Genomic DNA, 27,978 nt, shown 5'->3' with positions numbered 1-27,978 from the left:
TACGAGTTGCATTTCTTGAAACAATCTGAGTGTTGAAGGTTGTATTGCATTAAGATTGAAATTTAAATTTGGTATCAGAACATGTCCGCCGTTTTTCATTATTTGCACCACATCTCAAAATGATTACACAAATTTGAAATGAGTTTAATTTTGTGTGGAGTACAATGCGTGCACCTGAAGAATTACGCTTGTAATACGCTTACGCTTGTAATACATTTGAGAGAAAACTACCAATTCAGTTACTCTTTTTAATTATTTAGTGTGTATTAATTAATCCCATTGTCACTTACCTTGTTTTTTTTTTGTAAATAATGTATTCATAGTTGAGCCAGATAAAATCTTAGCAGAGACTGAAAGCCAACCATTCACATGTAGGCCACTACTATTTATTTTCAAGGAAATGTACAAGCGTTACAAATAAATGAATGCCATGGTTACCATCCTCAGTAAATTGATTCATTGTCTGGCTAACTTCCTCCATGGTGCTATGGTTGACCTGAAAGTCAATGTTCAGGAACCTCAACATTGTTATTGAGCTGGAGCTCATGTAAGGGTCCGTTGTCAGTCACTGAAGCGTCATTAGTAGTAAACACATTCCTTCCAGCTGTACTGTTCTGTCCAACGGTGGTGAGCATACCTTCATACCACAACTGTAGAGGTGTCCCGTGTCTCTCAGTTCGTAGTGCGTGGTGGATCTGTGGTAAATAAATGTAGTGCAAGCTAAATATGTGTACTTCAGACAAGGAATCAAGTATATTTTCATCCTGCATAAAGGGATCTCAAAGCTGATACATTCTCCAAAGCGATGGGAAGAAATGTGAAAATAAACCATTTGTGTGTTTCCCCTGTTTTCGTTTGCAGGAGAAGCTAACTTCCAGCAAGCAAGTTTGCAGGCTATATTTTCTGGAAGTGGAAGGCCAAAAAATTGTAATATTAACGAATCTAATGAAAACGTGCAAAAAAACTGCCCTGCACCCAACATGACTTTCTGTCAGACTTACCATGACTCATGAGGTCCCCGCACATGGTAGACTCTTCGATGAATCGCTCGACTGCGATGAAAGCATCGTCCGATTGGGTCGATGTGTCGCAGTACTTGGCGGACCCTCCAACGCTGCCGCGGACATATGTTTCACCAGCATTGGGCGTGTTTGATAAAATATGTCTGATGATTGACATCAAACAATCATCAGACAGTGGCGTGTAATCCCGTGATAGGGCATTGAGACGTTGTCTGTGACGAAATAAGGTTCGTCGGTCTATCACATACAATAGAGAAATTCTCTGCCAGTTCAGCCCTATATCCAAACACTGGTTTATCTAGTCCAGTGTCAGGTCGTACCTTGGCCGACCAGGAGCACCACTTTGAGTTGTTGGTGTCATAATAATGACTTCTTGAACTGACGTTTGCTGTAAAATAAGCAACAAGTGTCTGTGGAGTGACTCTAATAGTGCAGCACACTCTCTTGACTCTGAGCGTTCAGCACGACGAGCCACAGAAGTCATAGCACCAATAGTCCTGGTATGGCTCCACAGCTCGGTGAAGTGTCCGGCTACTGGGTTCTGTTGGATAGACTGGATGCAGTGCACAACTCCAACGAAAACGTCATATATTTCCTCAACATGGCTGAAAAAACAAAACTCCAAATGCAAGTAGAATCAACTTATGTGCCTCCACATTTAAAGGACTATACTATGTACAAGTCGTTCCAACCTTGTGTGGAGGGGGAGGAATAATTCAAATAGCAAGTTTACCTCCGTTTGCCTACCGCCGGCCATTGTTGCGATTAAATGTCTGCACTTACTATGACTTACAGTTGTGCGTTTCAGAATAAAATACACTCAAACATGCTAAAACTTACATTTAGCAAGCAGGCGAGCTGGTTTGTTCTTATTGATTGTAAATGTACGCAAAATAATGAACAATGAGTCCTTGTCTCCCAAGTATGAAGTTTTTATAGCAAAGCCTATAAAAATGTAAAGGGTTGAGAACATTATTTTGAAGTGGCAAAATGGGAAGTAGCTGTAGTAGTGGCTTCCTGTAAACAAGCAATTTCAGGTGCTTTCCGGTTACACGGAACTGAGCTTCCGGGCGCACACAATTTCTTTTTGCACACACGCACGCTACAAACTAATACTCCTGTGTGAATATTATATCTGTGTGTGCGTGTTTATTTGTGTGTATGTGCCTGTTGTCGGTGTGTGTACACGGCTTTTAACGTGCGTGTGTACCCATTATTAGTGAGTGTATGTGTGAATTGTGTTTGTGTGTACAGATTTTTGATGTGTTTTGCCCTGTTTCGGGGCATATGTGCCAAATACGGCCTCCCATAGCCATTGGACCCGTCGCTGCGCGCCCAGCTGGTCGCTCTGCCGTCGCCGCGTCACCCATGGCAACCTGTTCCGGATGTTCCCGAAGAGTTGGTCTGTAGGCCCACGAATTGTTACGATGCACGTTAAACCCCGCTGTGGGATTCCTCCAGGAGAACGGGTGTGAGTGTTGGAGCAACGAACACCAGACATATAACGCAACGCCAATCATTCATTGAAATAAAAGAACACCTTAACACTCTGACTGCATCCACACCTGCCGTGGTTCACCCGCGTCTAATTTACCCATGATGCTTTGTACAGTGGGTCTGACAACTTCATTTTAGTTTGTTCAATAAAATAGTGTTTTTTATTCGGCTTGTCTGCACATATCGCACATAGTTTAATTAAATAAGTAATATGTATCTGTTTAAATTTGTTCATACGATTATATCAAAATACCAAGTTATGTTGTTGACCCGCACCCCCTCGCAATGGACTAGCCCAGGGGTGCTCATTAAGTCGATCGCGATCTACCGGTCGATCGCAGAGGTGGTACTGGTCGGTCGCTGGTCGATCGCTGGTCGATCGCGGCGTGACATTAAAAAAATATCATCCCAGCATCAATGCCGTCACTTGATTGACATACGTACAGGGCAGCCATTCAGATGACAACTGAATGTTGCCCTTCGGGCGACCAATCAAATCAAACAACGTCTCTAAGTGCAGCAGAACTTACGATGTCAGCCTATCATCCATCCCCGTTACTTGATTGACATACAGGACAACCAGTCAGATGACAACTGAATTTTGACCTTTAGGTCACTGCTCATGCGTAAACAACGATGCAAAGTGCTAAGCTAGTCGGCGAATTGCGAGATTTTAAGCCCTCGCTAAAGTTTATGGTCACTAAAATGAGTGAAGGAGCTGGACCAAGTAAAAAGGCAAAAACATATCACTTCCATACGGAATGGGAGGTGGACTTTTTTTTCCACAATGTCTTTTTCGAAGTGCGTTTGCCTGGCTAACCTGGCTATCAGCAGCTACTGTCCGGACTATGCATCCCTGGCTGGTTCAATTCAGTGCAAGTCATCAAAGTAAACTCAGGTAATTACAAAAAATGTTAATAGTTAATTATGTGTGTTTTGCAATATTGGCTCATTTGGTTATGTAAGGTACATCAACATACATTGTACGTACAAATAATCCTCAATACATTTGAAAATAAATAGATGTTTTGCATTTTTGTAGTGGGTAGATCATTTTGACTCGGTCATTTTAAAAGTAGCTCGCATGCTGAAAAAGTGTGAGCACCCCTGGACTAGCCCAATACGCAGTGCTGTGTTTTCAAATCCAAGGGTGAGCGGGAAGAGTCGTAAAGGCCTGCGTAGCACTGCCGCTCGTCTTGCTATCGAGACACAAAATAGCATAAAGGGGGGAAAAAAGTTGCAAAAAGTTTGTTTGGCTATAGATACACTCGACGAGGTTACGACGAACACTCTAAAAGGTACGTTAAGTGGCAACAGGGTATAATGTAGACATTATTATGACTGCTATGCTAGCACAAGTCTTACTTATTAGCTAATGAGTAACCAATTGTCATGATTCACTCTGCTTGGTCCTCTGCTGTCTCCTTGCAGCCCTGCTGAGGACTCCACCCCCGGCTCATCCGGCCAGCACACCTGGGGTCAATCTTCCATTAGGCCTTCTTAGCGCTTTTATTTCCTGCTGCCTACTCTTTTCCCGTGAGTAGTTGAGCTTCCTAGTTTTTCCTAGTTTTTCCTTGTTTGCTGCTTTGTGCCTTCTGTTGTACTTCTCGTTCCCCGGTGACCTTTGGTTACCGGCGTCTTTTGTCGTACCGTGTTTTTTCCTCCTCTGTGAGTGCCTTCTGTTACCATTAACCCTTTTTTTACCATCTTCGCCTTCGTCTCTGCTCTGGGGGCCACAACGGCTGGCACCAGCCTTTGTAACACCAATCTGGTTTAGCTGGTGAGATTAAATTGTGTTTTATCGAAGACATTGTTCTTTGGAAATCCTCTAACAAACCCCAAATAATTTACAGTAATTAGCTTCCAAATAATGCATTATTGAATCAAGCTGCTGTCTCTGTTATTATGTATTATTGCACTACATGTGTGAAGTGAACTTTTCCGTATGTGTTCATATATTTTATCTTATTCTGTTTTCTTAGTTTTCTTTACTTTTCTCTCCTGTCTTGTCTTGGTTGTTGTATTTTGTTATGAAGCTTATTCTGACGTTGATTGGTGAGCTGCTGGAAAAAGGAATTATCATATCATAATCATCATAATCATATTACTGAGGAAGCAATGAAAAACGAATGAACTAAGGAACTAATGAGTAAGGGTTGTGTACATTTGTTCCTCATTAACTACTGTCATTTCGTGTACCTTATGGTAAAGTGTTATCAACAAAGTATATGTCCATCTTGTACTGCATTATAACAACTGCAATTGGTCAGAGTTCACACATGGTGTACATGGTAAACCTATTATGACAGTCACAATATGGTTTTAGTGATGAAGCACGGAAAGACTGGAAGTGGTTGAAACGTCATTTGCAGTGGTGTGCAACAGACAAATTTGGCATTTAATGACAAGTGTATTGTACTGTATTTCAGCTGCTAGTATTGGAGAAGACCTGCTCAGGTCACTCTCCAGGGATGACATCAAAGATTAGTTTCCTGGTCCAGAAAACTTTCTGAGACGGCGGGCACTGTGGCTTCTTGTGAGTGGTGAACAGGTTAGTGCTATTTTTTTAAAACTCAGATTATCTTCTTCCATTACACTACATTTGATGAAACTGTAAATTCGTTTTAAGGCTTACTACATTTATTCTTGTGGAAAATTGCAAAAAGATCATTAAGTGACATTTATTTTAGGTTCAGGCTTCTGTCAGTGATGTGGACTGGACTAAATCTTCATTTACTGCAACCACCGGCCCTCCAGCAGAGGAACAAAACGCCAAATGTCCAACCCAGAGTACATTGTCTAAACAGCCTGCGAGAGGCAATGATGAGAGGTTTAGTAGATTAAACGCTAAACCGTGGTGAGGGCGGTTGAGGCCATTTTGGTGGAGATGGCGGCTGTGGCTGAGATGGATGTTTTCTTTGTCTCTTTGTCTGCCTTTCTTCATCTGTGCCATTTCCCTCTTGTATTCCTAAAATAATAAATTACATTACATTTTTGTATTTGGCTTTCCCCTCAAACACCCCCAGTTACAGTAGCAAATCCATTGTATCATATATACAAATTATGAAGCCCTACTAAAATTGTACAGTAGTAATGACAGTAATTGCACAGCATATAGCTATAATCAATGTATTTTCTTGATATTTGATTTAATACAAAATGTCCCCACTAATACTGTGTCCCATGAGAGCTACATTCCAGGTATGACACATATCAGTGATGCTTGCAAGTGTACTTATGCAAATGGATGATGTATATCGCCATAAACTCCCTGGTAAATAAAAAAGGGTCATCTTTTTTGCACGGCCCACTCAAATGTGTGTTTGGCATGGTTAATGTTTGGGCTTTTTTTATATGAAATTGTTTTTATAAAATTGCACCCTTACCTACATGTAAATCAATGCATGTTTGGTGTATGAAGACGACTTCATACTACAAGCTCATAAAAAGCTCATATTCAACAACAACAGCCTGTTAAGAGATCCCCATAGGTGATCACTCAGCACAACAGTCTCAGTCATGGTGTGACAAAAATGAAAACAAAACATCACACAGCAACACAACAGATGACTAAAAACCAACGAGACACTCTTCCAGGTTATATAGAACAATAACTAACAACAGAGTGACTTTGAACAATCAACTGAAGAGCTATTTACATATAGACAGTGAACCAGAAATTGCTCCCAGCGACGCCACTATAACTTAAGTGTGTTTTGGGGCAGAAGGGGAAAAAATACTTTTGGCCTTACATTGCTTGTCTTTACTAGCTGCCGGCTAACATTTACACTCTTAAAAATGCTGGGTTATTTTTTTGACCCAATCGCTGGGTTGAGCCTGTTGGGTCATTTAATTGGGTTATTTTTATTGAGTTGGGTATTCTGACAACCCAATTCGCTGGGTTATCTCTGTTGGGTGCTAGGTTATTTGCTGCTGGGTTGTGATTTCAATGTTGTTGTGTTGGGTTATTTTGGACAACCCAAAGCGTTGGGTAGATGTTTGGGCATGCGCAACAAAGCACCGCCCACAAACCTACTTTGTTAAAACTTACTGTTCGGACCGCACTTTTCTTTTAAGGAGACGGAGGCAGCGCAGCACGGAGAAAGGTTTGTAACTAATGTTTTACCGTACAATTGACTTTATATTATTATATAAAGCTTCATGTAGTTGTTACAATGTAAGTTCGTGAAGCACTGTTGAGTACTAGCTTCAGAAAGCGATTGGTAATGTTAGCAAACTTCCATTCCCTCCAACATGGCTATTTAGGAACCAAACTATGTTTTTGAAATTACAAGAGGCATGCACTATGTGTGATAGTTATGAGGACAACGTCAGTTATCTCGTCGATTTAAAATTTTATGTGATATCAAGTTAGAGAATCACGTGTATTAATACGAGCGTACTGGTGAGTCGATGTTTTTTTTTAGCTAGGCCGCCGCGTGTTAGCTTCCGCTAGCTAGCCACCGATAGTCCATTGTAATAAGTTTGAGTTGGTTGGGTCGCGAATTCGACGACAGTTTAGTAAGTCGCATATATATATAAATGTCGAGAATACGTTTGGACTACTGAATCTAATTTCCTTTCATGGTATATTTATTCTTATGGACCCTCTGTGTGATGTTTCAGTTTTTTGAATAACGTCGATGGATGATTTTGTCATATCCATGTTAGCTTCCGCTAGTTAGTTTTCCTCACCACTGTATCTGAATTTATATTTATTACCATCTAATGGGAGGTTAGTTGAGTTAAAGGCACGCATTTGTTAAAATGTAAGTTCGTGAAGCACTGTTGAGTACTAGCTTCAGAAAGCGATTGGTAATGTTAGCAAACGTCCATTGTGCATTCCCTCCAACGTTGGAGGGAATGCTCTGTAGGAACCAAACTATGTTGTTAAAATTACAAGAGGCATGCACTGTGTGTGGTAATTATGAGGACAACGTCAGTTATCTCATCAATTAGAAATTTTATGTAATATCAAGTTAGAGAATCGCGTGTATTAATACGAGCGTGCTGGTGAGTCGTTGATTTTTTTTTAGCTAGGCCGCCGCGTGTTAGCTTCCGCTAGCTAGCCACCGATAGTCCATTGTAATAAGTTTGAGCTAGTTGGGGCGCGAATTCGACGACAGTTTTGCAAGTCGCATATATATAAAATGTCGAGAATACGTTAGGATTACTGAATCTAATTTCCTTTCATGGTATATTTATCTTATGGACCCTCTGTGTGATGTTTCAGTTTTTTGAATAACATCGATGGATGATTTTGTCATATCCAAATTGACAGAGTGGCAGCTACCGGGGCTGATTGAAAGGTTTAGAGGTAAGCAAAGTCATCTTCATGCCTTAATTTTTATGGATATTGTTTTACACTAGCTACTGTGCCTACTATATGCTCTGTACATAGGATATGTCGTTGTCTAGTCAGTCACTGTAGCTTATACCAATACCCACATGTTTAACACTGAGTGATCCATCTTGTGATTCCAATATATATTGCTGCATTTCAACTGTGGTGAAGTAGTTTACTGTCCACTGTGGGCAAATTAGATGATGGAGAGGGCCACTATATTTCCACATTCACACTACATCAGGGGTGGGCAAACTACAGCCCGTTCTTTCCAAAGTATTAGATAACATACAACATGGAATCATGGCTTGAATCCGTCTATTTTGTTAAATCAGCCTGCAAGTCAAAAAGTTAGCTCATCCCTGCTCTAGACAGTGATGACAAACACTCTATGGTACACATTATGATCCCAGTTGGTAAAAAATGTTTGGGGTGCATTTTTGTGTTTTAAAATAGACCAAGTCAACATAATCAAGACATTTTCTTAATATTTTGTTAGGGTTCGTTGCAATACGACAACACTGTATGATAGTGGAAAGTAATGAAAACAATGTTATTTAAAACCCATGTTCTCAACAATCCACAAGTAGCCAGAACAGTTAAGAATGCATTTCATTTGAAAAAAGACCATAAAAAAAGACAAATTATTAGTTAATTTTGGGGGGCCTAGGGTTGCCAGCTGCTTGTTTTCCTCATCACTGTATCTGAATTCATATTTACCACCATCTAATGGGAGGTTAGTTGCAAAAATAGTTGCATTCATTCTGTAAATGAAAGAAAGATGTGTCAAATATCATCATATGCAGTGAACAAAGGACTTTGATTGCATTATCGTGGACTATAGAAGATCAGTGTACACCAATGCTATTGCTATTAACTCTACTAAAACCAACAGTCAAATGCGTATCTGTCATATTGATGTACCAGAAAAATAACTTGATTTTACGTAGTTGTGGGTTACATTATGACATGAGCTCCCAAGTTGTGAATGAGGAACACGCAAACTCTGCAGAGATTGTGGTCTATATGAATGGTCCCTTTAGTAATATTTTGTGTTCTCTTTCAGACGAGGCAGTTGACGAGGAAAGCTTCTGTTATCTGGACCATCAGTCAATCACAGCCTTAATTCCCAGAATAGGCGAGAGGGTGAAATTCATTAGGAAATTTAATGAATATGTAAGTGCTGCAGTTAGACACACAGCCAGCATTTTCACAAAGTTCTAAATTGGACGGACGAACAGACTGACAGACTAGCGCTTTTAGTTCTGAATTCAGGCGAGTCATGGGATACGTTTGCTTCAGATGTAAAGCTCAAATTCCTGGTAATGTGAAAAGTCTTTTCATTCATTTACGGGCGGTACACCATGTTAATCAGGCTGGAAAATATTTCCAGTGCTGTGAAATTGGCTGTGGCAGAACATTCAGCTACATGCGATCATTCAGAAGACACTTACAGCGGCATGAAAATGTTGAGGATGTGCTTGGTGTACCTGCTCAAGATTCCGTCCAGCCTGAGTTCCTTTATGCTGAAGGCCAGCCAGCAGAGGAAGTAGAGGAGTGGGATGACATTGAGCCAGAGGGCATCACTGATCGGGTAGCTACTTTTTTAGCTCACTTGAGGTCAGTGTCTTCACAGACATGGTCCGGCATTCATTTTATTGTTGAGCAGACCTCTGGTTTAATCTCTGACATTGTGGGTAGACTGCAATCAAGGACCATGGCAGTTTTTGGTCATTTGGGACATGATCAAAGCCCAGAGGTAGAGCAACTGATGGTGGAGTTCGAAGACTCATCTCAGCCCTTCAGAGATCTAGACACAGAGTATAAACAGATGCAGTACTTTCTCAAAGCTGGAGGCTTCATTGAACCAGTTGAGGAAACTTTTCCTGGGGAGGGATCCTATGTCCAGAAAAGGGACTCCAGCACTGGGACTGTGAAACAAGTCGCAGTTCCTGACACTTTTCAACGTGTTCCACTTCCACGTCTTCTAAGACAGGTCCTTGAAGATCCTGTCATATTACAGGCAATGCTGGATTGGCAACAAAGAGAGGGTGGAGTCCTTCAGGATGTCTTTGATGGGGAATTTTGCAAAACACACCCACTCTTCTTGAAAGAAACTTCGATTCCACTTCTTTTTTACAATGATGAGTGTGAAACTGTCAACCCTCTAGGATCAAAGACTGGAACACACAAGCTCGGCTTCATTTACTTTCAGCTCAAGAGCCTGCCACCAGATCTGCTCTCCAGCTTACGGTCACACTTTCTTTGTGCCGTATACAAATCTGATGATGCCAAAACATATGGTCTTGATGTTATCCTGCGTCCCATCATTGCAGAGCTGCAATTACTGGAAAAAGAAGGCATCCCCGTTGACACCTCCACTTTTCAAGGTGTTGTTAAGTTCTCTCTTGTCCAAGTGGTCGGGGACAACTTGGGCTTGAATGCCATCCTTGGTTATTCAGAAAGTTTCACTGCTAACCATATGTGCCGGTGGTGCAAAGTGCACAAACATGTCTCGACGCAGCAGACATTGGAAGATCCAGCCCAGCTGCGTAATATACACACCCATCAGGCTGATCTGCAACTTGCAAGCCTTTCAAACACAGGATTGAAGAGAGACAGTGAGCTGAACAACCTCTCTTTTTATCATGTGACTGACAATGTGGCCCCGGACATCATGCATGACATTTTAGAAGGAGTAGGACCGTATGAGATCAAACTTGTCTTGAATACCCTGATTGAGCAAAAACATGTCACACTTGACCAAGTAAACTACAGACTCACAAGCTTCGATTATGGCTTTTGTGACAAGGCGAACAAGCCCTCTGCCATTACCAAAAATGATCTCAGAAACCATGAAGGGACCATGCGGCAGTCAGCAGCTCAAATGTGGTGCCTTATTCGGCTACTGCCCACCATGATTGGTGATCTCATCCCTGAGGGAAACGAGGAATGGGAACTTCTTCTGCTCTTGCTACTGCGCATGGAGTTCATCTTCTCTCCCTCTATTACCATCGCTGGAACACACTATTTGACGAAGATCATTGAGGAGCATCACTCCCTCTTCCTTGAACTATTTCCTCATTTACATTTGCGCCCAAAGCACCACTTCATGGTCCACTATCCACGAGCAATCCGAAAACTGGGACCCTTGATACACTTTTGGTCTATGCGCTTTGAAGCAAAACACAACTTCTTCAAACGTGTCAGTCACATCACATGCAATTTCCGGAATATTTGTAAGACAATGGCGTATCGACATCAGATGCAACTATGTTACAACCTTCGGTCTGGCTCTGTGTTGAGTCACATCACGGAGGTTGGCCCAGGGCCCAGCACCTTTCTGTCCGCCATAGACTGCTTTAAAGACCTCCAAAAGGATCTTACAGATTTTCCTGTTTTCACTGAGGTTTTGGTGCCAGCCTGGGTGACTTTCAAGGGCACTAAATACAGACCAGGCATGACACTATTCCTCTCCTACGACTCCGATGGTGAACCCCAGTTTGGGCTTTTAAAATCCATCATCTTTCTGGGTCCATTGTCAGACAAACCAACTACCCGGTTTGTTGTACAGAAGTGGGAAACCCAAGGTTTTGAACGGCACTTTCATTCATACAGTGTGACTCAGACTCAGACTTTGGCAGCTGTTGATCCAAGTACACTAATTGATCATCATGCATTACATGCTGTAAAATCATACAGGGAACATGAGGACTGTTTCTACATTTCCCTTCGCTATAGGGTATTTTAGGACAATTCGACTGACGTGGTGGTGGGGTGTGTAGCTGGGGTAGAAGTAGTGTAAAAAAGATTGAGAACTATTGGGGGGGTGAAGACTTTCAGTGGAGACTAGGGGTGGGGGATGCAGACATTGAACACACTTGGTGCAACACAGAGCAACCAAGTGGTGACCAGACCAGATTTGACTAGTCGTGGGGGCTGTTAGAGTTGAAGCTTTAAAGCTTGTTCAACTCTTAAACGCAGTTTAAAGCTCTAAAGAGTTGCCCTGCACAGGTTGGGCACACAGTTTGCCCACCAGCCACCCTCCCAAGATCTGATTTGCCAGCTGCCGCAGTTGCCAACGCAAACCCGGGCCTGACGGCAGCTGGAAACCCGGACCTGACGGCAGCTGGAAACCCGGACACGACTGCTCCACCAATAATACATGTTCTGCAGGCAATTCCAGTATTTGTAAGTCATTTTCTTTAAATAAGTCAACAATTCGTAAAAGCCAGGTTGATTAGTGTCATTATGTTATCTTTTTTCCTCCAGGAAGCATTAGAGCTGGACATCAGCAAAGCATGTGTAGTTTAATTGCCTGTTTGTCTGTATTCTTTCAGGATATCCGCACTGCTCTTTCTGCTGTGCCAGATGGCATGGCTATAGTTGAGAGCCTGGATAAGGAAAAGCTCATCACGATAAAGCAGAGGCGTGTCATGGTGCGGATTTTGGTGTCTCACCTGATGGAAAAGTGTGGGCAAACGTGAGTAACAATTTATAGGAGCTTTTTTTTTTTTAAGATTAGTGTACGCTCAGACTATGAAAGGTCATGATTTAGATCCCCAACCAAGTCATACCAAATAAAATGGTGACAGATATCTCCCTTCTCTGCTGTCAGAAACAGGGGTAGGATGAGGGGTAAGTCCCTGTGACATGTTGGCATATAGAGCTATGTCCAAGATTGTACTTGTTCTTAACCTGTCTGACGCAACATACACAGAGGATGGGCTACAGTGTGACGGTTTATCGTCTAATTATTCAATCTGTACGTGTTGGCCTTTTTCAGACCTTCCGCTGTGATCAAAATTGCCCTTGCTTCCGCCATGATTAATACGTTCCCCTGCTTAAAGGATGGCAGTGGCAGTGGTTTTGTGAGTACATTTTGTGAAGTAAAACTAAATGCTATCTAAAAAAGATTGAATGTATATGCAGAGTCTAGTCGACATTTTAGGCTCATGGACTTGCATGGTTATTTTTATATCTTGTCAGGATACATGGTATACCCAGGGCCGATACCACCACCCAGCTACGGGGTTCCTCGAAGAGAGACTCCGCAATATCAGAAAGCGGTTGAGGAGCTCAGGCGGGCCCAGGCAACAGCAGGAACGAGTGACTGTGCCAAGCAGGACAGTCATACCAGGTAATGCAATGTCGGTCCCTGATTTACCTCTGTTGCAGCATTGTCTGTCAGGTTCCGAATACCAAAGTATTCTGTATGGAGTCATATTTGTTACGCGGCCTACAATGCTGCATCTTCTGCAGTCTCTGCAGGATTCTGCTCTGGCTCTAGAGCTGGTATTCCATGAATTGTTTTTTCCTGTGAAACTGCTTCAATTGCTTCATCGATGTTTGCACATGTGTGCATCACTTCAAACCTATGGAACTCAGTCTTATCAGTGACATGAGGAAATAGTGGATGGCACACTGGGGTAGTAGCATGTAATAATTATTTGACTTTGATCTTTTGTATTTTACAGCAGCCACCATATCTGATGAGCGAGCTTTACAGTGTTCGGAATGGTTAAAGAACAACTCTCAGCCCCTCTCTCAGGTGGAGGCATATATGCGGGACACCTGCCAGTACAGGGCTGGATGGATACGTGCCGACCACTCCAAATCTATTCCTGAAATCCTGGGCGAGTTCCCCCGTCTGACTACTCCAGGCATGGTATGTCAAAATATATGTTGGCACCTGGTGCCTGTTTGGTACAGCAGAAATGTGCAGAAACTGAGCTACTGTTGTAAGTGTATGGGCCATGTCACTGCAAGTGAATTCAGTTTGGTAAATGGAAATCAGGCCCTTTTCTGGGTGGAGAGAGAATGGAAAACTGCCATTAATTGCCTAATCCGAATGTATACACAGGGCGTGCTATATAAAGCGCACTTCTTTTTCAAAGGAGTTAGTGCACATTCTTTTGCATCATCACTACTTGTGAATTTAACTACTTCCTTTTAACGTAGAATATTTGTGGTGCTTTGTGGAATCTTTGTGGAGCTCAGCCATCATAGGTCTTGTCAACTAGAAAAAAAATTATATCAATTTCTTAATTGTCCTGTATTTCAAATCACTTTTTGGTTCGGAAAAATGTACTTTTTAATTATGCAATAGAAATATGTGTGTTGGTATATTGCCTAATTGTTTATCAATTTGTGTCCTTCTTTTAGATCGCACAAGATTTTTCGATCCTCTATGGAGAGGCTGCACCTAAACTTTTTGAGACATGGGTTGCTCTTTACTCTGATAAGATCATTCGTCTTGCAAAATGCGAAGGAAAACTATCGGTGCCAGAGGAACAGATCACCCATGGTAAAATATTTATTTTATAACATATTTGGTAAATGTTTTTATATGATGATTTTTGTGGGTACTCAGACACTTCACACAGGAACTTAACTAACAAAGCAAACATTCTAACAAGAAAGTCCAAGTTAGCAAACTGCAAAAGGCAAGGAGAGAGGGTGATGGCAAAGGAGGATTGTCAAATGCATGTTATCTTGATGGGATTTGAGTTTACTTGTGTATGAGGAGTCAGATTTATGGATGGCAATGGCAGAGTAGTTCAGTACAATTGAAATCTAACCATTACTAACTAAATTAACAGGGAAAGAAAACATTGGCTCATATTACTGGTAATGACAACCATAATTGTCCTACAGATTCCAGGGGAGAAGTCGCCCTGATGCTGCTGCCCATCCTGCTTCCTCCGCCTGTCTATAAAAAGGGCAGGAAATTGGTTCGGGCGAGCATACAGGAGTCAAAGAGGGCCTTTATTGATGTGAAGCCTGTAAGTAATTTACCTTTCAACAACATTTAAATGTAAATGAATTGTGAAATTACTCCAGTTGTTCTTTTACACAGTTGTAAAGCAGGACTCTTTATGAGGAGCAACTTGAAAAGATTGTATTTCGTGGAATGTGTGACAACATAACATTTGGCTGTGTTTCTCATCTTCACCCCCAGAATACATTTTTGAGTGCCATTGATTAAGGGTGTCGTACTTCTCCCATAGAACACTACTAAATCGGCTATAATGGGGGTGGGAAGTGATTGAAATAGCTTCAGTAGAGAGCTGATGACAATTGCACTGCACTGATCTAAATACTTACGTTTTTTTCTTTTCTCATCGTAGGTTGGAACTAACATGGTGGAGTATTTGGAGCAGGCCGAATCGCTCAGGGCCTATCCATATGTGCTCCTGCTTAGTGATGGCATTTTGTGTTCCCAGGCATTTGCCATCATATCGGGCAAAGCCATTCCCTCAGATACAGCACTTGCTGCTGTCGACACTTGTTTCAAGAGCTTTTATATATTAGATTGTAATTATCCGAATGAGTGTGCGCCTACTTGGCAATTTTTACAGAGTACAGTTTTTGAACTTGAGGGAACTGTGTCCCCATCTGTCACTTTCTTAAAAACCCAATTGCTTTCCTGTCATTAGACTGCACCCGCCCTTTTTTCGCTCCTCTCCCTCTTGTTCTTCACCATCCCCTGTTCTTAATGTTATTTTTGTGTAAATAATTTGTTCATGTTCATGAAGGAAATATTGTGAATTATGTTCTGTAAATTTTACATTTTAATAAATATTTTTGTCACATTGGTGTCATTATCATTGTAATATATTATTAATAGTATTAGCATGCAATTAAAATATAGTACAATATATAAATATAAAAATATATATATATATATATATATATATATAGTATATCGTCAACCCAACTTGTTAGGTTGAAATAACCCAGCAATATAGTAATTATGAACACAGCGTTGGGTCATTTGAACAACCCAATGTACAACCCAATAGTTGGGTTAAGAGAACCAACCCAACTTGTTGGGTTAAAATAACCCAACGCGAGGTTGGTCCTATATTTAACCAGCGTTGGGTTGAAAAACAACCCAGATTGGGTTGTTTTAAACCCAGCATTTTTAAGAGTGTACCTGATAAGTTAATGAGTTAGAAACAAGTATACATGTAAACGTAAACATAAAAAAAAACTCTGCGGATGGGCACAATAACATATCGGGATACCCCAAGACTTGCACCCTCGTTGAACCCGATTAACATAAAAAGTTCCTTTATGTTAAGAAAAAAACATCTAAAGCATTACCTTCTTGATTTTGAACGTCACTTCGAATTGCTCTTCGGTTTCAAACCAAATAGTTTTTACCCATTTCTGAAACTGTGGCCCACTTCTCCGAGCAAGGGGCGTTGGGCCCTGCGAATCCATTCGCCACAAATGAATGTGTCACAGAAGCTTTGCCTCCGGCCCTTGCCCAAAGGTCTTTTTTTCTTTTTTGTCCTTTTCTATAGCGCCCCATTTTAAATGTTTAACGAGATGCACAAAATGAAATCTTTTGCTAATAAAATCGCCCCCTACAGGTTTTTGGTACGTGTAGAAAAACATTTCAAGAAACATGCATCTAATGAATAAGCTGTATGAAGGCAACCAAAAACACACTGAATAGCCTGAATCCAAGTTAAATCAGCAAGGTTAATGCCTGGGGTTGTGGGAATTCTATTTTTAAGTAAGTAATTAGTAGTGACATGTTCCTTCTGAAAAGTAACAGAATCAGTAACTAATGTACTATATAGTATATAAGTAAAGTAACTGCTTACTGGAGAAAGTACTTAATCCGCTACTATGTATACTAGTGTTATATGTTATGTACAATATGTATATGTAGGCCTATATCTATAGAATGAATCCTCTCAGGCCTGAAAGGTGACCCATTATGCTTTTTCCACTTTTCTGACCTATTTAGAATGTTATATTCTCGTCTTAAATGATCCCAAAGTTTCAGATAATGAGCTTTGTGTACTTCGAAGTGAATCCTGAAAGAAGTTTAGGATGGCTCAAAATGCTCAGTTGTAAAAGTCATGGTAAAACTGCCCCTTAGTGATGTCACAGAGGGGCGAACTTCCTTATATGGTTCATAGTTCAGCCGCACTTTGGCCGTGTGACCAATCGCAGCGTAGTGGGCATGCCTGGAGGCAGGCCGTAGGTGGAATAAATGACAACACCCCATTTGGGCAGGAAGCACAAATGACAGGTAATACAGATGGAATAGGTGCAGATTCTGCTAAATCTAAAAAGTTTTCTGTGCGGGTTATTGGATTATTGAGACCACAACTCAATATAAAGGGTTGCAAAATTAGTATAAACGGTCCCCTTTAAAGGGGAACTGCTTTTTTTTTATTTTACCCATCATTCACGATCCTTCACATCATTCACAATGTGAAACATGAACACATATTTCTTTCCCTTTTCTGTGCATTCTAACATGAGAAAATGAGTTAAAATGAGTTAGCTCACAACAGACATCATGGGAAATATCTATTTTGACCACAAAAAACGCCAACAATGTCCATTTACAGAACTGCCTAGTGTATTAACCAAGCCACAGCCATATTGTTATTATGGCAGTTAAAATGTAAAATAATATTTATCTTGGGGACGAACACGGCGTGTCACTAATCGCTGGTCTCAGCATAATTCACAGACAAAAGAGTGGATACTTGGCTCTAAGTTCCACTACAAAGACTCAACAAGATGCTCGTTTTCCAGCAGCATTTGCCTGAGGACTGGAGCACACGTCTTGTGCTGGAAGACACAGCCATCCCACAGAGAGTAGACATTGGAAGTTTTGTCGCTGTATGTATGCCGCCTCATATCTAATGCGCTTAGAAACAAAGTTTGGGTTGTGTTTTAAATCATCAAAATATGGAAAGATACAGCAACTATTATATGTCATCATTAGTGTACGTGTTATTGTATGATCACAGCATGGATATCAAACCATGCAACTTTGTTAGAGGTTTCTTAAGAGGGCTTCACAGGCCAAATAGGTGTATCCCAATGACGTGTCATGAGCTGTGTCGTCACTCTGCTGCCACCTGCTGCCTTTTTCTTACAGTGCATCCTGATGGGCAGCAGGCTGGTCTTTTCTGCACACACCTGAGGCCACTTATCCCCTGGACTACTTAAGCTGCACTCAGAGACCAGCACACCACCAGATTGTTCCTCAAGCTTCTTTTATGACAACCTGTTGCACACCTCCTGTCCACTTGGCCTCGTGTGTGGACTCGCAGGCCCCTTGTTTTCGGGCTTTTAATCTTAGTGTCGTGAGTACTCGCCAACTGTTTTATGCCGTGGTATTTTACGTTACCTGTAGTGGCTATTTGTCCTTCACTAAAATAATAAACGTAACTTATAATCAAACGGCCACTGATGCACCAAGGGTTTTGTTTTACGCAGGCAAAAGAGTCATTGTCCAAACAATCCTGTTCCATTTCTTCTTTCCTTTTATTACCAAGCAAGCAAACAAATAAAAAAGGAACAAGGGCCTTTTCCTGTTGCCTCTCTTGCGCTGGTACAAAAACCATAGGCCCACCCCGGTGCATGCTGGTCCTGTGAGCACTGCCTACCTAAATATATTGCAGGTGCCCAGGGTGTTATCCAATGAAATAAACCCAGAAATTAACTACTAATTAACCCCAACAAAATATGATAGATAAACAAATAAATAAATAACTAACAAGAAAATATTATCAAGTAATCCAAACAAAACAACAACAACAAAAAAATAAATCAACAGATATCAGAAACCTAGGAACACACTAATAAATAGCTCCTACATTACCCTTACCCAGTTTTTACCCGCAGACTTTCTGTCAGCTCTGTTTTTTGTTCTTGTGCCTTGTGTCCTGCTTTTTGCCTGTGAGCCCTTTTGCTGAAGTGTTTTTGTTTTTTTGTATTTAGCATTGGACAGTGTTCTCAGCTGTACTTTTTGCTTACCCTTTTGGTGTTTGTTTGCCCTTCCCCTGTAAGGGCACCTTCTCTTTAGTAAGCATTTTTGGCCCACATTTTACATCTCCATTTTGGGTTTTAAAACAGCTCACTAGTTCAAACATGACATCCTTTTTTTATATCAACTTATCTCATGGAGTAATACATAGAAAAAGGAAAGAAATGTGTTCATGGTTCACATCAGGATTGTGAATGGGCCAAATTCCCCCCAAAGTGCTGCCCCCCTTTAAAGTGTTATCACAAGTCTTGTTGTTGTTGTTTGCAGAACTCTGCTGCTGCTTCTTGGCTTCGGTTACAGCCACCAGCACCCAGGAGGTATGTGAGCATCCTACAGGCCAGCAACAGTCTATTAGTTTGTGGCTGGAGCAGGGTCTGAGAACGGAAACCGCTCAATGTGACGACTCTCATAAAAGGAGAAACACCTGGAGGATTGATGCATAAAAAAGCTTAATGTTGAAATGGTAACAGCCTTATTAAAATGAATGGAGGAAATACATTCAGGTTTCACAAAGGTTGTCAAGATTAACCAAATGAACTCACTCAACACTTCTCTTTGTCAGTCGCCCTCCTGCAGCAGGACTGGTATGTCATGTGAAGGAGCATCTGTCATCACCATGGTTACCACGCTGCCCGCACCAGACTCTGCTGCATATACAGTGTAGAAATGCCTGGAGAAATTGGAGTTAATTTATCAATAAAATACCTCTACTACTAACAAGATTATTTGATGTGGAAAACAGCCATGTTACCATCACTCAGGTGAGAAAGGTAGTTGAGCTATTAACGCTGCTAGCCCAGACTGTATTGGAGCAAAGTAAGAAACACTAACTTTGGTCCTACACAGTACATCCCTGATCCCTCTGCTTCACCGCACAGGCCACTGGCAATCTAACAACTAGCTTACCAACTCCAGTCACAAATCATCACCTAACTGCCGTACCGCTCTGAGCTTTTTTACTTTTGCACTCTACAGTCTGGTCAGGTCAGCTGATCAGTTGCTCCTGAGGAAGCCTAAAACAAAGCGGAAGCTCAGGGGGGGATCGTGCCTTTGCTGTTGCAACCCTAAAACTTTGGACTAATCTGCCACAGTGTATCAAACAGGCCTCCTCTCCGTCTGTTTTTCAATCTTAAGACCCACCTCTTCTCCATGGGTTTTAACACTTAGTCGGAGGCTGACTTTTGACTGTTTTGGGGGTGGGGGTTATTTTTTATGACTTTGATCGTACTGTATTATCTTATTTTATTTTATGGATTTTATTATCACGTTCTGACCGTGTGGCGGAGAGGGTGGATCCCAAGATGCAGGACACAGCAAGCTCAGGTAAGGTCAAGCTGCTTTAATAGTTCAGGTGAGGAGACCCAATAAACAAAAGGCGCCGGAGCACAAAAAAAGGGAGCTCCGTGGAAGGGTGCACGCAGGCACAACACAAAATACAAGGAAGAGCAGAGCAGTCTTAGAGGCCAGCGGGCTACCGGACGGGTAGGAGGGTGCGTGGCCGAGGCGTGTGTAACGCTGGAGGAGGTACAGGAGTTAGTCTGTCACGTCCACAAAGGAATAATCCAGCACCCTCCTGCCGCAGCTCAGTGCCTAAAGAAGGGAACCGGAAATTAGCTTGATTGTCAGCAGCTGCGCCCGTCAGGTAGCTCCGCCCAACTCCAAGGAGGTCCACATCTGTAGATGCACACAGAGAGCAGTAAGAGTCCTAATAACCACATGAACTGGGCGTACCCCCAAACCGACACACAAGGTAACATATGTCACTGTGCAGCGTGACATTTATATTTTTATGCTTTATTTTTTTTAGATTTTATTTGATCTTATATTACTCTAATTTACCAGACTGACATTTTCATTGTCCTTATTGTGCTTGTGCAGCACTTTGGAAACCTTGTGTTTGTTTAATTCTGCTACATAAACAAAATGGATTGACTTGGACATTGCATGGGTTATGATCCTCCAATTACACGCCTGCCTCAGTATCAACTTGAAGAAAACTAAAAAGATAGTTGCAGATTTCAGGAGGACCATAAAAAGGCAGTGTATGGTACCAGCATGGGAGTATGAAAGATTCAAAGTGATTTGGAGGTCAAGGGTCATATGACCTGGCGCTATTTATAATAGTTCATAAAAAAAATATCACATGCAATCTTATGAAAGTCAAGTAGAAAAGCTAAAAGATGAGTATGGTAGTAGCAGACAATTCCTATTGATACAAGGCAGTTTGGAGGTCAAAGGTCACATGACCTGGAATCTACTGGTAATGATTTGTAAAAAATTCATATTTAATTCTAGCAAAGTTGAGTAGCAAAGCAAAAGGCGTGTATAGTACTGGCAGACAAGTCCCACTGATACAAAGTAGTTTGGAGGTCAAAGGTCACATGACCTGGAAGCTATTCATAATATTTTATTTCAAAAAATTATATAAAATCCCAGCAAAGTTGAGTAGCAAAGCAATAAGGCGTGTATGATACTAGCAGACAAGTCCTACTGATACAAAGTGGTTTGGAGGTCAAAGGTCACATGACCTGGAAGCTATTGGTAATGATTTGTGTAAAAAATTCATATAAAATCCTAGCAAAGCTAAGTAGAAAAGTAAAAAGGCATGTATGGTACTAGCAGACAATTCCTACTGATACAAGATGGTTTGGAGGTCAAAGGTCACATGACCTGGAAGCTATTGGTAATGATTTGTGTAAAAAATTCATATATAATCCTAGCAAAGTTGAGTAGCAAAGCAAAAAGGCGCGTATAGTACTGGCAGACAAGTCCCACTGATACAAAGTAGTTTGGAGGTCAAAGGTCACATGACCTGGAAGCTATTCATAATATTTTATTTCAAAAAATTATATAAAATCCCAGCAAAGTTGAGTAGCAAAGCAATAAGGCGTGTATGATACTAGCAGACAAGTCCTACTGATACAAAGTGGTTTGGAGGTCAAAGGTCACATGACCTGGAAGCTATTGGTAATGGTATTTAAATTGGTTATTTCCCTTCGTCATGGAACATCGTAGAACTAATGTACAAAAAGTAACATGAAAATTCATACATGAAATTCATATGGCAGTTAAACATCAGCGGCACTGTCGCACCAAAGTTAATACCAAATATAAATAGCACTCACCACTTTAGCCTGCTTCTCAATCAATGGCGGAGTCACGACTCTACAAAACTCTGCTCTTAACAGTGTCTAGACATTTTATAGTGACATTTACATCTCTTGAGCAGTTGTCCTTCTTATACCTCTCTCAAAATGCACGAGCGCCACCTAACGGCCGTAACGGTCCTTAACTTAAGGAAGTAGTTCATAGCACTGAACTTCCTTGGTTGTTAGTGGTATATAGTGTCGTGAAATCTCAACCTCAGACAGATTAAGGAGGTCTTGGAGCCATGCTTCCCAGTGCGGTCTGAGGTGATCAGGAAGTGGCTCATCCCATCCTACCTTGTCTTGACACATCCGTTGTAAAATCTGCTTACCTTTCAAGATGACCGGTGCCACAAATCCAAGAGGATCAAAAATTGAGGCAACTGTCGACAATACTCCTTTTCTAGTAAAGGCATGATCCTTTATCCTCACTCTAAACTGGAACATATCGGAGCAAATGCACCACTGGACCCCAAGAACCCGTTCCATTCTTTGTTCTCCCAGGGCCAGGTCCAGATCAGCTGCACCTTCTGCCTGTTCTTGCTTTGGGATTGTGTCAAGCAAATTCCGATTGTTGGTGATGAATTTGTGCAAGTGGAGCTTACCAACACTGCACAGTTCTCTTGCCTCTTTGACAAGCTGGATGGCTTCTGCTTCACTGTCCAAACTTGACGACATAAAAGTCGTGTTTTATAAACCGCACTGTGGCTTCACTAAAGTTTCCTGCTCCTTCTGCAGCCAGGTGCTTGAGCCCAAAGTTTGCGCATCCGGGTGATAATGCAGCTCCAAACAAGTGAACTTTCATGCGGAACACTGACACTGGAGCTTTTATATTTCCCTGTTCCCACCACAGGAATCGGAGGTAGTCTTGGTCTCTTGGTGCAACATGAAATTGATGGAACATCCGCTCCACATCACACATGAGGGCTACTTGTCCTTTGCGGAAGCGAGACAAGACCCCTACAAGGGTATTGGTAAGATCTGGTCCAGTAAGTAGATGCTCATTCAGCGATGTATTCAAGTTCAAAGTTCAAGGTCTTATGGACCCACTGCAGTTTGCATACAGGGCCGGCAGGGGAGTGGACGATGCCAAACTGTTCATAATGGAGGCCATCCATGCTCATCTGGAGACCCCTAATTCCATTGCTCGGCTCCTGTTCGCGGACTTCTCATCAGCATTCAACACCATGCAGCCACACCTCCTTGCTCAAAAGTTAGTTACCCGCTTTAAACTGGATCATCAGCTCACTTTGTGGATTATGGATTTTCTAACTGACCGTTCACAAAGGGTGCTTGTTAACGGTTTTTACTCCGACACCCTCCGTACCTCCACCGGCTCCCCCCAGGGCTGTGTTTTATCACCACTCCTCTTCATCCTCTATACGGACGACTGCAGGTCTAGCCGCATTGCCACCTCGTGAAGTTTGCTGACGACACAGTTCTACTTTCTCTGCTTTCTGCACCAAATCTACACCATAGCTCTGTTCTTCAGGACTTTGTCACCTGGTGTGACGACGTTTGCCTGCAACTCAACCCAACCAAAACCAAAGAGGTGATTGTGACATACAGCAACAAGCAGAGACAACTTGCAGAGGCCATCACTACCACCATTGGGGGGGAACCGGTGGAGGTGGTTGAGGAGTATAGGCACCTAGGCACGATATTTGATGGCCTTCTGAGGTTTTCATCAAATACAGAGGAGATCCTCAAGAAGTGCAATCAGAGACTGTACATGTTGAGGAAAAAAGGAAAAAAAAATTGCTGACCTTCTATTATGCTTTCATTGAGAACTTTTTGGCCTTTTCATTCATTTCATGGTTTTATTCACTGCATCTACAGGATCGGACTCGTTTAACCAGTATTTCAAATGTTTGTTCCAAAATCATTGGCCATCCTGTGAGACCTCTTCCTACATACTGCGATCAACAAATAACCCGGACTGCATACAGGATTCTACAGGACCCTTCCCACGCGCTACACCCCGTGTTTGAGTGGCTTCCATCGGGTCGTAGACTAAGATGCCCACGATGTAGAACACAAAGGAGGAGGGCTACCTTTGTCTCTACAGCAGTCCGGCTTCTGAACTTGGACCCCTCCCTATCCAGATTTCGCACAACCTCCCTTTAGCTTGTTATACTTTTTAAATTATTTAATTACTATTTATTCTCTTAGGTACATGTATGTTCAGTTGTGTCTGCTCTTTTACTTGTCCTTGTCTGCTTTCTACATTTTTATTCGATATGCTGCTCTCTGTGTCCTTTAAATTGCCCCTCAGGGATAAATAAAGTGTTTTTGAACTTTGAACTTGAATAAAGGCCACATAATGCTTGTGGTATACGTCATCTTTCCTAAAACGTTTTTCCAGACACCTGAGTCGATGTTCTGCACATACTTTGTTGTTTGGCAGCTTGGGCCTCTCTTCCTTGAAAGGTAATGGCATTTCGTAATGTCCATTTGGCTTATGCTTGATGCCTTCTCTCATTGTCGTCAAAAACTTAATATCTTCTTGTGATATTAGAACATTTCACTGAACCTTTCAGTAAAGTCTGACTCAAATACTTTAAGTATTTCCGCTGGAGTGATAATTTCTTTAACCTGGGTTCTACAGACAAACTGAACCTCAGACTTGATCTCCAAAGATGGCTTGATAGCTGGAACTAGCTTTGCAGTTGTACATGTAGGTATATGAGATCTATTAGCTGGTATGTAACTGCTGGTGTAGGTTGTTGGGAGTTTTATTTTTGTGTCCGAGCCGATGCCTCTTACTTGTAGTCCTTGCACCCTTTCGCTCTTCACCACCTTTGTTTTTGATGTTATTGTGGATACTTTAAGTTTTACTGGCTCTTTCTTGATGCACAACATTTCAGCTACATTTTGCAAAATGAAAGTTGTGTCACTTTGACTGTCCAGTAAAGCATACACTAGAACTTCCTTGCCTGGTTCAGTTGACGTGGAAACATAGACTGGAACAATAGATGAAGTATGAGTTCCCTTTTCCTCTTGAACAACTCTGTTGGATGTAACTTGCTGCATTTCTATGGATTCAGACTGCTGGTTTTTCTCTCCTTTGTTTTCGTCTGTAGTGGTTTCATTTGTTGCTTGCCTTTTACTTCGTCCTTGTTCTTGAGCTCTCTTCTCACGGTCTTGATGAAGGCATGTGGGGTGACGTTTTCCACATAAGTCACACACACTCCTGGATGTACAGGCTTTGGAGTTATGATCATTCTTGAGACAACCAAAACATAACTTCTCCTGTTGTACAAACTTGAGTCTTTCTTCAACTGTTTTTTCCATCATTTGGCGGCACTTGTGGACAGTATGTCCCCGCTTCTTACAGAAAAGGCATGTGATGTTTGTTCTCTCACTTGCGCTAGTTGTGAAAGTCTTAGCACTTAAGTTTTGATTTCTTTGAAACTTGGACTGTTCTCGTTCTGTTGGCTTTGTTCTTTCTTGGTCAGTTGGCTTCATTACATTTAGTGATGTAATAGGATTGCATGCGATTCGAGCCTCCATGTTGAGAAATTGCACAAAATATCTGAAACATTTTGTGTTCGTCTTGATAAATTGTAACTTCTCTGTTCCAACGCGAGCTCAACCAATCTGGTAGTTTGGCAATAATCCTTTGGTTTTCTACACAGTCGTTTAGTGTTTGTAGGCCTTGAACATATGGCATAGCTGATTCCACACTGTTTAGAAAATCAACAAACTCGCGAAGATTGTCGCTGTCTTTGGGGCTAATTTTGTGCCATGCATATATCTTCTCACGGTATGCTTTGGCAACAATGAATGGATTACCAAATCTGTCTTCAAGTATGCCCCAGGCAGCATGATAAGCCGTTTCTGTTCCTGCAAGGAAATGGCCTTCAATAGCTCTCTTAGCAGTTCCTCCAACATACTTGTGAAGAAAGAACAGTTTTTCTCGAGTTGGAAAGTTTTTACGATCAATCAGAGCACAGAAAGACAGCTGCAGTCACATACCGGGTGACTTAAAAAAGAAACAGTCAGTTCATCTCTGCACGGTTCAGAGGCAATTAACCTGCAATTCTGGATTCCTAGACCATCCAAGAGCTTCTTTTTACCCTCCATATCCTTCATTGTGACTTCGTATCTATTTCTTCCTTTAAATCTGCATCCTGTCATGGTTCCACAGTTTAGAACAATTCCCTTGTCCAGTGGTGCAATGGCCCCCTCACCCACGACTTCCACTGCCACAGCTAATTGCCTAGGATAGGCAGCAGCCTTGTCTGATGGCTCCCTGGCTACCAGCTTGACTTGTGCTTGTTTAAAACAAAAAGTGCCCCTCCCCCCACCAGCCACAAATTTGGGGGGTGGGGGAGGACAGGGAGGGGGGAGCGGGCCCACTCCCTGAACATTCACAAAAGAGAATTTTTAAGAAAAAAAAAAACACTTTCAATAGAAAAGAAAAAACTGAAAAATATCTCTCTGTGATCTACTCTGCAACTGCTCTCACCGTTTTTTTTCAGGGTAGTATGGCCGTAAGGTGCCAGGTCAACTGAAAAGATCCTATTTGAAGGTGATGCAGGCTAGACTCCAGAAAAAAAGTGTCAAACAGCGCCCTCTGCTGTCAGGCAAGAGCGAAAACCATAAAAAGCTTACAGCACCTGGTATTCCCAGGCGGTCTCCCATCCAAGTACTAACCAGGCCCGCCCTGTTTAGTTTCCGAGATTGGGGAGTTTCAGGGTAGTATGGCCGTAAGCTGCCAGGTCAATGTCAGGTTCTAACTCCTGTGACACTTTTAAAAAACACTTAAATACAGAAATACAGAAGAGACAGACAACAATATTCAAAGTTGCTCGCAGCGAGGTGAGTGAAACCACATACCCAGTGACATGCCACTCCACTCTGAATATGCAGTTCACACTCCCCTCTTTTTATTCTCTTTTGGGGGTCTCTACTACATGGTCATGCAACTGTAAGGGTGGGGGGGGGGGGGGGGGGGGGGTAGAAGGCAGTTGCACGAGCTGTATTTGTTTGTCTATGTGAGTGTGTGTATGTGAGAGCAATTACTTTTAATGTTTTATGAGTTCTTATCTTTAACACATTCTTGCAGGGTTAACATGAGCATCTGCAGAGTTGCTGTTGGCGCATCCAGGCACCTCCAGGACCTGGGGGTCACTGGGGGTCTCTGATCAGGGTCACGGGAACATTCCTTCTTCAGCACATTCAAACACTTTCTATTGTCTTAGCAAATTGATATAAGGGTGATAACTAACAAAATAATACTTGTATCTACATTTTATTCTAACATTTCCCTCCTGTTTATCACGCTTTTATCTGCTTGCAGTCGCTCCTAGGCTGTCCTCTCGGTTTTTACTCGCAGGTCATCTTTGTCAGAAAATGTGCTTACACCTAAACGGAAGTGTTCTCGTCATCTGAGTCAAAGGACAAGTCAGAAACAAGTCAGGCATATCCATAATGGTTGTCCGAGTCATCATCACTGTCATCGCTGACACCTGCCACCAGTAGGGGGTACATTTCATTTACCTTGTTGTCATTGGTGCCATGGCTAAATTCACAGTCCATGTGATTCTAACCTTCAAGATAGGGTTAGGGTATTCCCAGGTGGTCTCCCATACAAGTACTAACCACACCCCTGCTTAGCTTCCGAGATCTGACGAGATCGGGCGTTTTCAGGGTAGCATGGCCATAAGCTACCAGGTCAACTGAAAAGATCCTATTTGAAGGCGACGCAGGCCAAACTAGACTCCAGCAAAAAGTGTCAAACAGCGCCCTCTGCTGTCAGGCAAGAGCAGAAACCATAAAAAGCTTACAGCACCTGGTATTCCCAGGCGGTCTCCCATCCAAGTACTAACCAGGCCGGCCCCTGCTTAGCGTCTGAGATCGGACGTTTTTTCATTTTTTTATTATAGAACTTACAACAGTACATCACAGATCTGCGTTTTTTTTAATTATTATTTTTTAAAAATCATATATATATATATATATATATTATATATATATATATATATATATATATGTAATTGTTGTCATTATTATTATGACTATTATTTTCGATTACTATTATAATGTTTTTTTCCCTGTCCTCTCTCTAGCCTATAAATTGAACATTATTTTGCCATTGTCTGCTACTGAGATTAGGCTGCTCCCTTCTGTAAAAGAGTTCTCGAAGCTTTCTTGGTT

The 27,978-nt window shown here is 41.8% G+C and overlaps 2 protein-coding genes and 1 pseudogene across 2 annotated transcripts; 2 read left to right on the top strand and 1 right to left on the bottom strand.

The window, feature by feature from the left end:
* Positions 1-7,697: 7,697 nt before the first annotated feature.
* LOC131102338 (uncharacterized) lies at positions 7,698-11,623 on the top strand. The gene is made up of 2 exons (XM_058047921.1): positions 7,698-7,836; positions 8,930-11,623. Exon 2 carries the CDS (start codon positions 9,146-9,148, stop codon positions 11,612-11,614), a length of 2,469 nt encoding a protein of 822 aa, XP_057903904.1. The 5' UTR covers positions 7,698-7,836; positions 8,930-9,145; the 3' UTR covers positions 11,615-11,623.
* A 120-nt stretch (positions 11,624-11,743) lies between these two features.
* On the top strand, positions 11,744-15,384 carry LOC131101801 (uncharacterized). The gene is made up of 8 exons (XM_058047156.1): positions 11,744-12,054; positions 12,204-12,346; positions 12,650-12,734; positions 12,853-13,003; positions 13,341-13,531; positions 14,029-14,170; positions 14,521-14,648; positions 14,994-15,384. The coding sequence occupies exons 2-8, from the start codon at positions 12,240-12,242 to the stop codon at positions 15,300-15,302; spliced, it is 1,113 nt and encodes a 370-aa protein (XP_057903139.1). The 5' UTR covers positions 11,744-12,054; positions 12,204-12,239; the 3' UTR covers positions 15,303-15,384.
* An 11,042-nt stretch (positions 15,385-26,426) lies between these two features.
* Positions 26,427-26,534, bottom strand: LOC131102498 (5S ribosomal RNA; annotated as a pseudogene).
* Positions 26,535-27,978: the final 1,444 nt, after the last annotated feature.

The sequence above is a fragment of the Doryrhamphus excisus genome, chromosome 14 (assembly GCF_030265055.1).
Source record: "Doryrhamphus excisus isolate RoL2022-K1 chromosome 14, RoL_Dexc_1.0, whole genome shotgun sequence".
Taxonomy (NCBI): domain Eukaryota; kingdom Metazoa; phylum Chordata; class Actinopteri; order Syngnathiformes; family Syngnathidae; genus Doryrhamphus; species Doryrhamphus excisus.
Note: the sequence above shows the minus strand (reverse complement) of the source record. Positions and strands in the feature narration are given on the sequence as shown.

Coding starts and splice junctions, on each gene's coding strand:
- LOC131102338 (XM_058047921.1), top strand. CDS start 9,146: ATGGGATACGTTTGCTTCAGATGTAAAGCTCAAATTCCTGGTAATGTG.
- LOC131101801 (XM_058047156.1), top strand. CDS start 12,240: ATGGCTATAGTTGAGAGCCTGGATAAGGAAAAGCTCATCACGATAAAG. Junction 14,171..14,520: donor AGAGGAACAGATCACCCATG/GTAAAATATTTA, acceptor ATTGTCCTACAG/ATTCCAGGGGAGAAGTCGCC. Junction 14,649..14,993: donor CCTTTATTGATGTGAAGCCT/GTAAGTAATTTA, acceptor TTCTCATCGTAG/GTTGGAACTAACATGGTGGA.